General features: G+C 42.2%; 1 protein-coding gene across 1 annotated transcript in view; it reads right to left on the bottom strand.

Annotated features, from left to right (window-relative positions):
- Nucleotides 1-16,163, bottom strand: part of SLC15A5 (solute carrier family 15 member 5) — a 188,243-nt gene extending 172,080 nt beyond the window's left edge. The window contains exon 1 of the mRNA XM_075210840.1: nucleotides 15,901-16,163. Coding sequence (XP_075066941.1) covers nucleotides 15,901-16,042 — 142 coding nt within the window. The 5' untranslated portion in view covers nucleotides 16,043-16,163. The remainder of the gene's footprint in view (nucleotides 1-15,900) is intronic.
- Between the last annotated feature and the right edge of the window lie 421 nt (nucleotides 16,164-16,584).

Here is a 16,584-nt window from a genome sequence, read left to right as displayed (position 1 = left end):
GCACAAGTGGTGACCAGCTAACCATGTATCACACAAGTGGTGACCACCTAACCATGTATCACACAAGTGGTGACCACCTAACCATGTATTGCACAAGTGGTGACCACCTAACCATGTATCGCACAAGTGGTGACCACCTAACCATGTATCACACAATTTATGGTCATTCAGTCATGTATCACACAAGTAGTGGTCACCCAGCCATGTATTGCACAAGTTGTGGTCATCCAGCAATGTATCGCACAAATGATGGTCACCCAGCCATGTATCACACAAGCTGTGGCACCCAGCCATGTATTGCACAAGTTGTGGTCATCCAGCAATGTATCGCACAAATGATGGTCATTCAGCTATGTATCGCACAAATGATGGACATCCAGCCATGTATCACATAAGTTGTGGTCATCCAGTCATGTATCGCATAAGTGGTGACCAGCTAACCATGTATCACACAAGTGGTGACCACCTAACCATGTATCGCACAAGTGGTGACCACCTAACCATGTATCGCACAAGTGGTGACCACCTAACCATGTATCGCACAAGTGGTGACCACCTAACCATGTATCACACAAGTTATGGTCATTCAGTCATGTATCACACAAGTGGTGGTCACCCAGCCATGTATTGCACAAGTTGTGGTCATCCAGCAATGTATCGCACAAATGATGGTCATTCAACTATGTATTACACAAATGGTGGACATCCAGCCATGTATCACATAAGTTGTGGTCATCCAGTCATGTATCGCACAAGTGGTGACCAGCTAACCATGTATCACACAAGTGGTGACCACCTAACCATGTATCACACAAGTGGTGACCACCTAACCATGTATTGCACAAGTGGTGACCACCTAACCATGTATCGCACAAGTGGTGACCACCTAACCATGTATCACACAAGTTATGGTCATTCAGTCATGTATCACACAAGTAGTGGTCACCCAGCCATGTATTGCACAAGTTGTGGTCATCCAGCAATGTATCGCACAAATGATGGTCACCCAGCCATGTATCACACAAGCTGTGGCACCCAGCCATGTATTGCACAAGTTGTGGTCATCCAGCAATGTATCGCACAAATGATGGTCATTCAGCTATGTATCGCACAAATGATGGACATCCAGCCATGTATCACATAAGTTGTGGTCATCCAGTCATGTATCGCACAAGTGGTGACCAGCTAACCATGTATCACACAAGTGGTGACCACCTAACCATGTATCACACAAGTGGTGACCACCTAACCATGTATTGCACAAGTGGTGACCACCTAACCATGTATCGCACAAGTGGTGACCACCTAACCATGTATCACACAAGTTATGGTCATTCAGTCATGTATCACACAAGTAGTGGTCACCCAGCCATGTATTGCACAAGTTGTGGTCATCCAGCAATGTATCGCACAAATGATGGTCACCCAGCCATGTATCACACAAGCTGTGGCACCCAGCCATGTATTGCACAAGTTGTGGTCATCCAGCAATGTATCGCACAAATGATGGTCATTCAGCTATGTATCGCACAAATGATGGACATCCAGAAGTTGTGGTCATCCAGTCATGTATCGCACAAGTGGTGGTCACTCAGTCATATAGGACACAAGTGGTGGTCACCAGGTCATGTATTAAACAAATGATGGCCATTCAGCCATGTATCGCACAAGTGGTGGTCATTCAGTCATGTATCACACAAATGATGGCCATTCAGCCATGTATCGCACAAGTGGTGGTCACCCAGTCATGAATCACACAAATGATGGTCACCCAGCCATGTATTGCACAAGTTGTGGTCATCCAGTCATGTATCGCACAAGTGGTGGTCACTCAGTCATATAGGACACAAGTGGTGGTCACCAGGTCATGTATTAAACAAATGATGGTCACCCAGCCATGTATCACACAAGTAGTGGTCACCCAGCCATGTATTGCACAAGTTTTGGTCATCCAGCAATGTATCGCACAAATGATGGTCATTCAGCTATGTATCGCACAAATGGTGGACATCCAGCCATGTATCACAGAAGTTGTGGTCATCCAGTCATGTATCACACAAGTGGTGGTCACTCAGTCATGTAGCGCACAAGTGGTGGTCACCAGGTCATGTATCAAACAAATGATGGCCATTCAGCCATGTATCGCACAAGTGGTGGTCATCCAGTCATGTATCACACAAATGATGGTCATTCAGCCATGTATCGCATAAGTGGTGGTCACCCAGTCATGAATCACACAAATGATGGTCACCCAGCCATGTATTACACAAGTGGTGGTCATCCAGCAATGTATCGCACAAGTGGTGATCATTCAGCCATATATCACACCAGTGGTGGTCACCCAGCCATATATCACACCAGTGGTGGTCACCCAGCCATGTATCACACCAGTGTTGGTCACCCAGCCATGTATCACACCAGTGTTGGTCACCCAGCCATGCATCACACAGTGGTGGTCATCCAGCAATGTATCGCACAAGTGGAGATCATTCAGCCATATATCACACCAGTGGTGGTCACCCAGCCATATATCACACCAGTGGTGGTCACCCAGCCATATATCACAACAGTGGTGGTCATCCAGCTATGCATGATATGACTCTTTTTTTGTCCAACTATGTACTAAAAGAGTGGTGGTAATCTAGTAAGATTTCACAAGATCATTGGTAATTTTCCCTCGCATTATATCAATGGTGGCCTTTGAGGCATGTATAACATGACTGGTGGTCATCCCACCGTGTATCACAAGAATGTTGGTCATCCAATCATGTATTGCACAAATGGTGGTCATCCAACTCTGCATATATTAAACTGTTTTTCACATACACAATTATTACAGGTAAAATAGAATATGTCTTCAAATTTTGAGGTATCCTACAGAATTTCGCTCACCTGTAGGATGTGTTTGAGTCCATCTACGGTATGTTGGCAAATCCAGGTTCATCATGACCTTCAAGCGACATATGACTTTTAATCAATAGCTGAAAGACTTCACTTTATAAACTTTCTTCTCTATTTTTTATGCTAATTGTTCACTAATAGCTCAAACAGAATTATTGTGCATGAATTCCACAAGATCATCATGTAATCAGGTTCGTGATTACTGAACAATGGCTATGGGTTTTGAAGTATAATTGAAATAAATACAGTAAATTGCATATTAAAGAAAATCAATTATGATAATTTTGTGGAAGCTGAGACTAAGTAGAAAAGTATTTAAAAGAGATCACAGGCTATCTAATGAATCATAGCATGATGAATGCTCAGTAAAACAAGTCTATTCCTCTTTGCAGGGTGTAATAAGGTGTAATACGGTCTCCTCCTTCCGTGACATAAATCTCTGCTGCTGCCATCCTCAGCTCGCGTTAAACAGCAGAATCTACTAATGGGAGAAGACATAATTACATACAGAGACATAGTATGGCCAGAAATGCAGATTTCAGTAATTAATCATTTATTCATAAGGGACATCAAAGATCAATTTACTTCTTGACTTTTGTTTTTACGAAACATTTTAAGAAATGGGAGTTTTCTGGGCACAAAGAATTTAATATATATCATTATGGAAAGATACAAAGATCTTCCCCCTGTCTGCTGGTTTTTACTTGGTGAATTATGTAGAATTTGAATGTTTCTTACAGTCTTTATGATCATGTCTACAAGGGTCATTTATAAATTGCAAAAAAAGTCACCTTGCGGTGTCTTTTTATGTATGAAAACCAGCACTAGGTGCACTGTACCTGTAGATACTGAATATCAGAGGACCCTCATCACTTTCAGTATTTCTCTTTTCCTGGTAAAACTCTACTTGGTTTATCTGCAGTCATTAGTGTGAGTGGACATTGGGAGTGTCTGTATTGTCTGGGACTTTTGTGCATTTCAAAGTTTTATGAAACGTCAAATAATGCACTTTCCCATATGCGTGAGCAACAAGAGGCGCCCAATTAATTGTAGGAGAATATTAGGCACACAATACATTGGCAGAGCATTCATCGGTAGCCAAGAGCAGGGTTTTCCTACCTTGTTTTCTTTATATCATAATCATCAGCTATTTACATAGCGACACTAATTCCGCAGCGCTGTACAGAGAACGCACTCACATCAGTCCCTGCCCCATTGGCGATTGGAAGGGTGCGCGGAAAAATCATTGCCCCGGGGTAAGTTTCGTCCAATCCTGGGGTGATGGGGTCTACCTGAGACTTGAAGCAGAGGTGGTCCCCAAGAAGAGGTGCTCTTACTCTGATGCCAGAGCAACCGGGAAGCCTACTACTGCTGCTGTGTCCCGGTTGGTGAGAGGCAGTCGCGGCGAGCAGCTGTAATTAAATTATTGCTGCCTCTTGGGTGGACATGGGGGGCATGCTCCTGGCACCATTTCTCTCTGCTACCTAGTCCTGATCATAAGCTTTCACTACATTGCCTGGGGCATCCGAGTACCTGTGAGTGTGTCCAACTCTACAGGAAAGGCGGCTGCTATAGATGAAGACCTCTCCCGCTAGTTCCAGAAGCTTATGACAGTTACTAGGAAGCTGTAACACCGTAAAGGATTATGTCCTGGGACCAGTGGTGTAATAGTAATCTGACCTTCCACTGTTTGACCTTCCACTGTTTGATTTTGCAGATTCTTGGGGTACTCTACTGGTAACCTTTCCCTCCTATTCTGTCACCATTTGTAAATATTAAGTCTAATACTGCATCTTTGCGAGTGGGCTCCCTCATCATTTGCTTAAGGGATGCTCCCTGCAAGGACTCCAGAATGTCCCTACTTCTAGTGGAACTTGCAGAAGACCCCTCACTGTTCACATCCGGTAGATTAAAGTCTCCCATGATTATTACCTCTGCTTTTAATGCCATTTTATTGATGTCTTGCAATAGGTTCCTGTCCAGCTCCTCTTCCTGATTTGGTGGTCTATAGATCACCCCAGTACTAAGAACAGCCTTGTCCCCCGTTTCTATGGTCACCCAAAGGGCCTCAGTTTTCTCTTCAATACTTTGTATTAAAGTAGTATTTATGCTTTTTTTTTCACATACATTATTACCCCTCCTCTGATTCCTCCCACTTGGTCCTTCCTAAATAATCTTTATCCCGGTATAGAGATGTCCCAGTCATGACTTTCATTGCACCATGAATCTGTAATAGCCACATTATCCAGATCATCCCTTGTCATTATCGCACTTAGTTCTGGGATTTTATCTCCTAAGCTCCCAGCATTAGCTCACATAGCTCTAAGAGTTATGTTTGTGCATTTTCTGTTCTTATCTTCTATGTTTATCTCTCGCTCTATGTTTATTTTGATCTGCATTGTGTTCTGTTAATGTGGATATATTTCCTGTACTATTAGCCTGCAGAAACGATACCTCTTGGTTGGGGGAGTAGATTGTTTTATTCCTGTTTAGTTTACTGCCCCCCTCTGCTAGTTTAAATAGTTCTTGATGAAGCGTCCAAATTGCTCACTTAGTATTCTGGTTCCCCTTGAAGATGGGTGCAGGCCGTCACTTTTGTATAGGCCCCTATCTCGCCACATGTGGGCAGCACAGTGGCCTAGTGGTTAGCAATTCTGCCTCACAGCACTGGGGTCATGAGTTTGACTCCCGACCATGGCCTTATCCGTGAGGAGCTTGTATATTCTCCCTGTGATTGCGTGGGTTTCCTCCAGGTGTTCCAGTTTCCTCCCACACTCCAAAAACATACTAGTAGGTTAATTAAAATTGCCCCTAGTCTCTCTCTCTGTCTGTGTGTGTGTGTGTGTGTCTGTGTGTGTGTTAGGGAGTTTAGACTGTGAGCTCCAATGGGGCAGGGACTAATGTGAGTGAGTTCTCTGTACAGCGTTGTGGAATTAGTGGCGCTATATAAATAACTGATGATGATGATGGCATGTCTATGGTCATGTTAAAAAACCAAATCACTCCTCATTACACCACTTCTTTAACCACATATTGAAGTTTCTAATGCCGAGTTCTGTCCTCACCTCTGTGACCTGGTAATACTGCTGAGAAAGTTACAGTGGTTACCACCTGCTTTAGAGCAGTCTCTAACTTTCTAAATTCATCTTTTACTGCCATGACTTCAGCATATGCCAGGTGGTTTGTTCCTAGGTGGACAATGACATCCACCTCCCCATCACAATTCATAACATGTGCTCCTTATACCTATGAGCTGTTGCTCCCGGTAGGCCAGGGCTCTCTTAACGCATGGGCACTCTGGGCAGTTGCCCAGGGGCCCTACTAGCATAGGGGCCTCATAAGCTTGCCAACTTTTCAGTATATTATTCTGTGAGATTTTTTCAGAACCTTCAGACCCTCTTTATTAAAACATTTAGGTGGACTAAACCCCTCACTATCAGTTGTTATCTGAACATGCGATCTTGCTGTTGCGAATACATATGTTGACCTTGACGTAAACAACATACGCATACTAACTGTACATAAGTGGGTGAGTGGTTGTGTAGGTAGGGCCGCAGGGCATTGCTTTGCCCGGGGACCTATAATGCTGTTCAGACAGCCCTGAGGTAAGCTCCTGACTTGCTTCTCTACTGCAAACTTTCAAGATCCTTCATGAAACTTTGGCCAATATTGGTGAATATTTGGACTGTTGTAAAGGGATCATTAGAATATAGACTGGAAATGACTGGAAATGAATGTTAATGCTATAAATAGTAATATAGGAGCAAAATCAGTTCAAAGGACAATACTTTACCTATTTTTCACGATTTTCAATTAAATACAGATCCAAAACTAACACCAAAACCAAAACAGAAATAAGAAGTTGGGGAAGTACTGACACCGTTTTTTTTTAAACCGAAACACGAGAGTCAGTGAACATCTTTAATAAGACCAAAACCTGTTGAATCTATACAAGCATGAGCACTGAAATAATACAACACTTACCAACGCCAATTCTGCAGTTCCTCGAGTAAACGAGCTGAACATCAAACAGTCCAGTTTCCTAATTATATATAAACTATCCCCTTGCGAAGCTGTGAGTCACTCACCTCGGAAAATCTTAAGGACAAGAGACGATCTCATGTGTCTGTGTGGATAGATGCATCATGCACTGAGAGAGCAATAAGCACACGCACTGCTGCCTGTTATACCAATTTAACCAATTTAGGCGCTAGGTTTGAACATATATTACTTGGAATTTGCCACATTAGCAAATGGATAAATATATAAAAAAATTGGAATACAAAAGTCGGAACAAGACGTAGTAGTGGTATGTAGTGCAGTATTAGTGTTGTGTAGGGCAGTAGTAGTGTTGTGTAGGGCAGTAGTAGTGTTATGTAGGGCAGTAGTAGTGGTATGTAGTGCAGTAGTAGTGTTGTGTAGAGCAGTAGTAGTGTTGTGTAGGGCAGTATTAGTGTTGTGTAGGGCAGTAGTAGTGTTTTGTAGGGTGTTAGAAGTGCTATGTAGGGCAGTAGTAGTGTTATGTAGGGCAGTAGTAGTGATGTGCATGGTGTTAGAAGTGCTATGTAGGGCAGTAGTAGTGTTATGTAGGGCAGTATTAGTGTTGTGTAGGGCAGTAGTAGTGTTATGTAGAGCAGTAGTAGTGTTTTGTAGGGCGTTAGAAGTGCTATGTAAGACAGTAGTAGTGTTGTGTAGGGCAGTATTAGTGTTGTGTAGGGCAGTAGTAGTGTTTTGTAGGGTGTTAGAAGTGCTATGTAGGGCAGTAGTAGTGTTATATAGGGCAGTAGTAGTGTTGTGTAGGGCAGTAGTTGTGATATGTAGGGCAGTAGTAGTGTTGTAGTGTTGTGTAGGGCTGTAGGGCAGTAGTAGTGTTGTGAAGGGCAGTAGCAGTGTTATGTATGGCAGCAGTAGTGTTGTGTAGGGCAGTAGTAGTGTTGTGTAGGGCAGTAGCAGTGTTGTGTAGGGCAGTAGTAGTGTTATGTATGGCAGTAGTAGAGTTGTGTAGGGCAGTAGTAGTGTTATGTAGGGCAGTAGTAATGTTGTGTAGGGCAGTAGTAGTGTTGTGTAGGGCAATAGTAGTGTTATGTAGAGAAGTAGTAGTATTATGTATGGCAGTAGTAGTGTTATGTAGGGCAGTAGTAGTGTTGTGTAGGACAGTAGTAGTTTTATGTAGGGCAGTAGTAGTGTTATGTAGAGCAGTAGTAATGTTGTGTAGGGCAGTAGTAGTGTTATGTATGGCAGCAGTAATGTTGTGTAGGGCAGTAGTAGTGTTATGTAGGGCAGTAGTAGTGTTGTGTAGGGCAATAGTAGTATTATTTAGAGCAGTAGTAGTATTATGTATGGCAGTAGTAGTGTTATGTAGGGCAGTAGTAGTGTTGTGTAGGGCAGTAGTAGTGTTATATAGAGCAGTAGTAGTGTTGTGTAGGGCAGTAGTAGTGTTATGTAGGGCAGTAGTAGTGTTGTGCAGGGCAGTAGTAATGTTATGTAGGGCAATAGTAGTATTATTTAGAGCAGTAGTAGTATTATGTATGGCAGTAGTAGTGTTATGTAGGGCAGTAGTAGTGTTGTGTAGGGCAGTAGTAGTGTTATATAGAGCAGTAGTAGTGTTGTGTAGGGCAGTAGTAGTGTTATATAGAGCAGTAGTAGTGTTGTGTAGGGCAGTAGTAGTGTTATATAGAGCAGTAGTAGTGTTGTGTAGGGCAGTAGTAGTGTTATATAGAGCAGTAGTAGTGTTGTGTAGGGCAGTAGTAGTGTTATATAGAGCAGTAGTAGTGTTATGTAGGGCAGTAGTAGTGTTGTGTAGGGCAGTAGTAGTGTTATATAGAGCAGTAGTAATGTTATGTAGGGCAGTAGTAGTGTTATGTAGGGCAGTAGTAGTGTTATATAGAGCAGTAGTAGTGTTATATAGAGCAGTAGTAGTGTTATGTAGGGCAGTAGTAGTGTTGTGTAGGGCAGTAGTAGTGTTATATAGAGCAGTAGTAGTGTTGTGTAGGGCAGTAGTAGTGTTATATAGAGCAGTAGTAGTGTTGTGTAGGGCAGTAGTAGTGTTATATAGAGCAGTAGTAGTGTTGTGTAGGGCAGTAGTAGTGTTATATAGAGCAGTAGTAGTGTTGTGTAGGGCAGTAGTAGTGTTATGTAGGCAGTAGTAGTGTTATATAGAGCAGTAGTAGTGTTGTGTAGGGCAGTAGTAGTGTTATATAGAGCAGTAGTAGTGTTGTGTAGGGCAGTAGTAGTGTTGTGTAGGGCAGTAGTAGTGTTGTGTAGGGCAGTAGTAGTGTTATGTAGGGCAGTAGTAGTGTTATGTAGGGCAGTAGTAGTGTTATATAGAGCAGTGTATATAGTTATATAGTGTTATATAGTTGTGTATGGCAGTATTAGTGTTGTGTAGGGCAGTAGTAGTGTTATATAGAGCAATAGTAGTGTTGTGTAGGGCAGTAGTAGTGTTATATAGAGCAGTAGTAGTGTTGTGTAGGGCAGTAGTAGTATTATGTAGGGCAGTAGTAGTGTTGTGTAGGGCAGTAGTAGTGTTATATAGAGCAGTAGTAGTGTTGTGTAGGGCAGTAGTAGTGTTATGTAGGGCAGTAGTAGTGTTGTGCAGGGCAGTAGTAGTGTTATGTAGGGCAGTAGTAGTGTTATATAGAGCAGTAGTAGTGTTGTGTAGGGCAGTAGTAGTGTTATATAGAGCAGTAGTAGTGTTGTGTAGGGCAGTAGTAGTGTTGTGTAGGGCAGTAGTAGTGTTATATAGAGCAGTAGTAGTGTTGTGTAGGGCAGTAGTAGTGTTATGTAGGGCAGTAGTAGTGTTATGTAGGGCAGTAGTAGTGTTATGTAGGGCAGTAGTAGTGTTATATAGAGCAGTAGTAGTGTTGTGTAGGGCAGTAGTAGTGTTATATAGAGCAGTAGTAGTGTTGTGTAGGGCAGTAGTAGTGTTGTGTAGGGCAGTAGTAGTGTTATATAGAGCAGTAGTAGTGTTGTGTAGGGCAGTAGTAGTGTTGTGCAGGGCAGTAGTAGTGTTATATAGAGCAGTAGTAGTGTTGTGTAGGGCAGTAGTAATGTTATGTAGGGCAGTAGTAGTGTTATGTAGGGCAGTAGTAGTGTTATATAGAGCAGTAGTAGTGTTGTGTAGGGCAGTAGTAATGTTATGTAGGGCAGTAGTAGTGTTGTGTAGGGCAGTAGTAGTGTTATGTAGGGCAGTAGTAGTGTTGTGCAGGGCAGTAGTAATGTTATGTAGGGCAGTAGTAGTGTTATGTAGGGCAGTAGTAGTGTTATATAGAGCAGTAGTAGTGTTGTGTAGGGCAGTAGTAGTGTTATATAGAGCAGTAGTAGTGTTGTGTAGGACAGTAGTAGTGTTATATAGAGCAGTATTAGTGTTATGTAGGGCAGTAGTAGTGTTGTGTAGGGCAGTAGTAGTGTTATATAGAGCAGTGTATATAGTTATATAGTGTTATATAGTGTTGGGTATGGCAGTATTAGTGTTGTGTACTGCAGCAGCAGCAGTGCCAGACAACAACATAAATTACCCAGGTCATAGCATGCTCATGGAGGGGGCCACAGGGACAGACTAATACTGCTTTCGATGAAATATACAGAAACATTACTCATGCTGAGTGGAGTGTGCAATCACATGCTGAATGCAGCTACATATACAACACACAGAGAGAGGCCCTCACAGGACATAATGTATGTGAACAAAATGGAAAATGTATTCAAAGTTTCGGACAATCTTCTAGATCTAGAGATTATAAGCGATTGCCTGATACGTTGAATACATTTCCCCTTTGTTCCCATATTTTAATAATTTAGTAATTAACAAGTATCGCAATCCTTATATATATATTAATTATACATATATTACAGTACCCTTTACATATACATGTATATATTATAGTGTTAGAAAATGAATTGGACCTAGGTGTTGACAGTTGCTATTTATCCTTCTTTCTGCTCCTAGTTAAGAACAGCCTGAGGGCCAGCAGCCACAGGGAGCTCTGCGGAGTGAGATATAAATGCATCAAAATCAGCTGTTTAAACCAGCAGTGAGAGGACTGAAAAGCTCTGTAAGAAACACTGTTTTTATATGGACGCTGGGGTAAATCGCCCACCCTCCTCCTCGCATGGGGGCTTCCTAGCAGGGTCAGTCTCCAGATTGGCAGCAGGAAGGTGTGCGCCCGCAGCAGAGTCGGAGGGCAGCGCCCACTGGGGATATCCCTGATATATCATTGGGCCAGCCTGGTGCTGAGTTAGGGTGTTGTGTAGGGAACAGAGATCCTTTAATGACTAAAGAATTAATCAAGGTTAGAATATTTCTGGTTTCTTTTGTAAGAGTTGATGAATATTTAATGTCCCCTGAAAGTATAAATAGAGCACAACAATATGTTTAGAAGAGATTAGTAACTAAAGATGTAAGTAATGTACCACAAAAGTGATTTTCACTATTCAAATGTTTTACTGATCAATAGATGAATTACCTTCAAAGACCCTACCCCTTAATCTTACAACTTTCTTGCATTTCCTTAATATGAGACAACTTTTGGAGACAGATTCCTCATTGCTGATTTTTAAGTGTTGTTACCATCCACAATTTAGTAAAGGGAAATAACGCTGAAGAAATGATCTGTCCTAATCCATATTAGCGATTAGCCTTTTATGTTGTTATAATTTCTGGTACCCCTGAATCTCAGCATAAGGATCTTTAGATCCAGACATGTGGAGGTATACAGTACAGTAAATCTGTTTATGTGACTGTCCTGTACCCCGACCAGTGACTGTTACTGACCCCCCCCCCCATAATGTGGAGGAGATACTGATCTAGGAACCTTCGTACTGAGAGCCAATGTAATAGGAATAAAGACAACCCCACTATCGGAGGGTACAAGACCCAGCAGAATCATTTCTACATATTGAGGTTGGATAATGGAAATGAAGTATTGCACTTTCTTAGGAACAGCACTTATGTTCCATCACAAGTCATTATCTTCATTATTGCATCACAAAAGCACGGCACAAACCAGAGAGAAATGGAAAGAAACAGCATTATATTTTCTCACCACAAACACAAATAATCAGGTCTGTAAACCCATAAGTGCTTCACTTACAGCTTCTATTGAACAATTGTGAACAGCAAGTTACAAATCTCATTATACTTAATGTGGCCTTTGACAAAACAAATCCCCAAATCTCCTCTGGGGCACAGAAATTAAGATTATTATATTTCATTTACAGTTTAAGCTAATTCCAAATGTTCTGTTCCTTCCTATCTATGAGAGTGAATGTTGCTATTAATTCTGGGCAGAATAATATACATTTCTGTACATTATAAAGATTACATTTGAGAGATATAAAGGCCGTCCTTGTGAGTTAATCACACCTCTGGGGGATTATATAGACATCTGGCTGTGACTCATAAAATCCCAGAGGAGTGGATTTTGTTTTACCATTATCCCACCTCCCACTAGGTTTTTGTCTTGCTAAAATTACCATAATGTGTAGAAATCCATGCATGCTGCTATATACAGAGCTGATCCAAATGTTTAAACAATCTCACCATCTAATTCCCGCAGTAACTCACCGATATAAACTCCGAGAGGGAAGGAATGAAAGTGCTCTGATGTCTAATTACCATCGTTGACAGCACTTGAGTGGCCACAATAAAGGACATTGAAATAATTTAAAGTCTAACTGGATTAAGCTCCTTAAAGGTTAAATATGTGGAAATGTGCAATGCAGCCATTTGTCATGGTCAGAGAAGACAGCCAGTGTCTAAACAGCAGCAGTTCCTAGATACCGACATTTGAATAATGTTTTGATAACAGGAGAGCTGAGGAACTGGTGCCATCATATGCCAGAGCTTACCATGATACAGACACCATACTGTTTATCCAGTATTCTATACATTAATATTAACATCCCATGAAGAAAATTACCATAGAAAGTGCAGCTTCCAGCAACAATTTTTTCTGAGCATGAATTTTAAAAGTTATTTGTGACAGATGCCCCAAGCAGAGATTCTCTATCTACCCTGTCTGTCTCTCTCTATTCCTCTCTCTCTCTCTCTCTCCCTATCTCTCTCCCTATCTCTCTCTCTCTATTCCTCTCTGTCTCCCTCCCCTATCTCTCCCTCTCTCTCTCTCTCTCCCCCTCTCTCTCTCTCTGTCTCCCTCTCTCTACTTTTATCTCTGTCTCTGTCTCTCTCACCCCCTCTCTCTCTCTGTCTCCATCTCTCTATATCTCCCTCTCTCTGTGTCTCTCTCTTAATCTTATACCTCTGTTCTCCTTTCTCTCTCTGTCTCCCTCTTAATCTCTCTCTCTCTCTATCTCTCTCTCTATCCCTCTCTGTCTCCCTCCCTCTCTCTCTCCCAGTCTCTCTCCCTCTCTCTCTCTCTCTCTCTCTCCCCGTCTCCTCCTCTCTACTTCTGTCCCTCTCTGTATTCCCCACTCTGTATCCCCCCCCTAACTCTCTCTCTGTCTCCCTCTCTCTACTTTTCTTTCTGTCTCTCTGTCTCTCTCGCCCCCTCTCTCTCTCTCTCTGTCTCCATCTCTCTATATCTCCCTCTCTCTGTGTCTCTCTCTTAATCTTATACCTCAGTTCTCCTTTCTCTCTCTGTCTCCCTCTTAATCTCTCTCTCTCTCCCTATCTCTCTCTCTATCCCTCTCTGTCTCCCTCCCTCTCTCTCTCTCTCTGTCTCCCTCTCTCTACTTCTCTCTCTCTCTCTCTCGTTCTCTCTCTCCTATCTCTGTTTCTCTCTATCACATTGTCTCCCTCTGTCCCCCTCTCTCATTCTGTCTCTCTCCATCTTACTCTGTCTGTTTCTCACTATCACTCTCATGCTCTCTCTATGTCTCCCTCTCTCCTTCTGTCTCTTGTCTCTCTCTCTGTCCCTTTCTCTCTGTCTCATTCTCTCCTTCTGTCTCTCGTCTCTCTGTCTCCCTCTCTCTACTTGTCGCTCTCTATCTCTCTATTTTTCTCTGTCTTCCTTTCTATCTCTCTGTCTCTCTCCCTTCCCCTCTCTCTAGATCTTTCTATCATTCTCTAATCCTCTGTTCCCCGTCTCTCTCTAACTCTCAATATCTTTGTTTCTCTCTATCTCTTTCTCCCTCTCTATTTCTCGGTCTCTGTTTCTCGTTGTCTCCCTCTATATCTCTCTCTCCCTCTCTCTGTCTTCCTCGATATCTCTCTGTCTCTCTCTCTCTGTACCCCTCTCTTTCTTACTCTCTCTCTATCCCTGTCTCCCTCTCCCTCTATCCCCCTCTCTTATCATTCTATGTTTTTCTGTTCCCCTCTCTCTATCCCTGTCTCCCTCTCTCTCTCTCTCTCTCTCTCTGTTTCTCTCTCTCTCCGTGGCCTTCTTTTTCTCACTCTCTCTCTTTCCCTGTCTCCCTCTCCATCTCTCTATCATTCTCTGTTCTTCTGTTCCCCTCTCTATCTCTCTCTCTCTCTCTCCCTCCCTCACCCTCTTTATTTCTCTCTATCATATTCTATATACCTCTGTTCTCCTTTCTCTCTCTGTCTCCCTCTTAATCTCTCTGTTTCTCTCTATCACTCTCTCCCTCTCTCTGTCTCCCTCTCTGTCTCTTGGTTTCTCTCTCTCTTTCTCTCTGTCTCCCTCTATATCTCTCTCTTCATCTCTCTGTCTCCCTCACTATCTTTCTGTCTCTCTGTCTCCCTCTCCCTCTCTTTCCCTCTCTTTATCATTCTCTGTTTCTCTGTCCCCCTCTCTCTGTCTTCTTCTCTCTCTCCCTCTCTCTCGCTTTCTCTCTCTATCTCTGTCTCCCTCTCTGTCTCTCACTCTCACCCTCTCTATTTCTCTCTATCATTTTCTATTCCTCTATTCCCTTTTCTTTCTCTGTCTCCCAGTAAAAGGGCTGTGTCTGTGGGAAGATTTTGACTGAATATAAGGTAAAATAAAAATGAAAAAATATCCAAAAACACCCAGCCCTGCTGTAATATATCTATAACCAAAGCGAAAAATATCAACACACTGACACACTCAAACACAATAATAACTGACTCTCAGGCTGAAGTAAATAACGGAATTACAGGAACCAGCAACAATATTTGGGCCAGTCTTGAACATATCGGATAGACAGTATCATCATCAGCATCATCATCAACATTTATTTATATAGCGCCAGCAAATTCCGTAGCGCTTTACAATTGGACAGTAGAAATCTGAAACTGATATTGGTTGCAGGATTTCAGGAGGGTGATATTTCAGTCATTTGAACTAGCAGTGGGACCAACGCACATCTATTAATCTAGTTATTTGTGGGGTACTCCCTGTCTGGAAAAACACTGTAACCTTTGCTACATCAGCACTTCTGCCAAAATAATAGGTGGGTTGGCTAAAAACAAAGAAAAAAATGACTTAAAAAACAATGCTTAAACAATAAATAAAAAGAAAGAAAGAAACAAAGCACCTCAGTGATGTCTGGCGATGGAGCGCTCATATATAACGTCCACCACAAGTACCGTCTGACTTCTGATGCAAAGCTGCTGTTATTTCAGATCTCTGATACTGTTGTAGCAGCAGATCAGTTCCCAACAATATCATTTTATTTCTTGGTACACTTAATAATTCAGGTGATTCCCTTGTCTCCCACTTTCATTAGTTCCCAGCTTGTGAATGGAAATCATGGGTCACTGTGGATAGTAGAAGGATTTGGGCAGTGGAGTTAGCAGACACTTCTGTTGAGTTGGGTTTGGGAAGGGTTAAGTGCAGCAAGTTCTGTATTTGCAATCTGATGAGGAGCTGCAGCCAGGAGACTCACAGACTTTGCAAGAGACACCTTTGAACTGATTTCTCCTCCAGTACAACCCTCAGGTAGACGCAACAAAATAAATAGGTTTAAGACGCTTCTTTGCAGACTGCACAGTCAACCAACTTGTGCACATTTCCCCCCAATTATTTTTGGAAAGTATTGATTTCAATTTAATTTTGCAATCCCAACATGAGAGGCTCATTGCGTAGACGGTCTCTGAGGGGATTGTAATCAGCGCCTTACCTGAAGGCGAGGAGCCGATACGCCGACACAGTCTATTCCTCTCTATCAGCTCCCCCGGACCAGAGCAGAGGTCATTCTCAGGCAGATTAATTTTTGACGCTGGAATCGATGCAAGATGTTTCTCCTCTCGACATTGAATCATGTAATTTGCTGTTTATCTTTGGCTTATTGAGTTTTGAGAATTGTTAAATCATACCTTTCAGCTGTTTAATTTAAAATGTGAATTTTAGCTCTCCCTCTTGTACCGCAGCATAACTCTTTAGCTGAAGTGATCAGTATGATGGTCTTGTTCTGTCACCAGGATGCAGCTTCCGCCTATGTTAAGCACTCCAGGGTGATGTTATCATACTTGGGAGCATTTGCTTTTCGCTTGTGGCCATAGATCAGACAATCTCTGGGGAAATCAGGACTTGCCATCATTATTAGTAGCTCCAGAAGTGACTCTTCTTCCTCTAGATGAAGTTCACTAATGTACTGAAAACATCTTCAACTTGGCTATTTTATGTAAAGTCTTTATTATGGCTGATTATAGGAAAACCAAACCTGGGGAGTCCGGCGGAGTAAGAGCGAAAACACTGAATACTTTTTATAAGAAAATGTTCTTCCCTGTGATTAATTCTCAGCTACAATAACAGACTAAACTGTAATCTCCAGCATGGAATCTGCCTCTCTTTATATACAATT

The sequence above is a fragment of the Mixophyes fleayi genome, chromosome 4, assembly GCF_038048845.1.
Source record: "Mixophyes fleayi isolate aMixFle1 chromosome 4, aMixFle1.hap1, whole genome shotgun sequence".
Lineage (NCBI taxonomy): Eukaryota > Metazoa > Chordata > Amphibia > Anura > Limnodynastidae > Mixophyes > Mixophyes fleayi.
The sequence above is the reverse complement of the archived record's forward strand: the minus strand, read 5'-3'. Positions and strand labels throughout refer to the sequence as shown.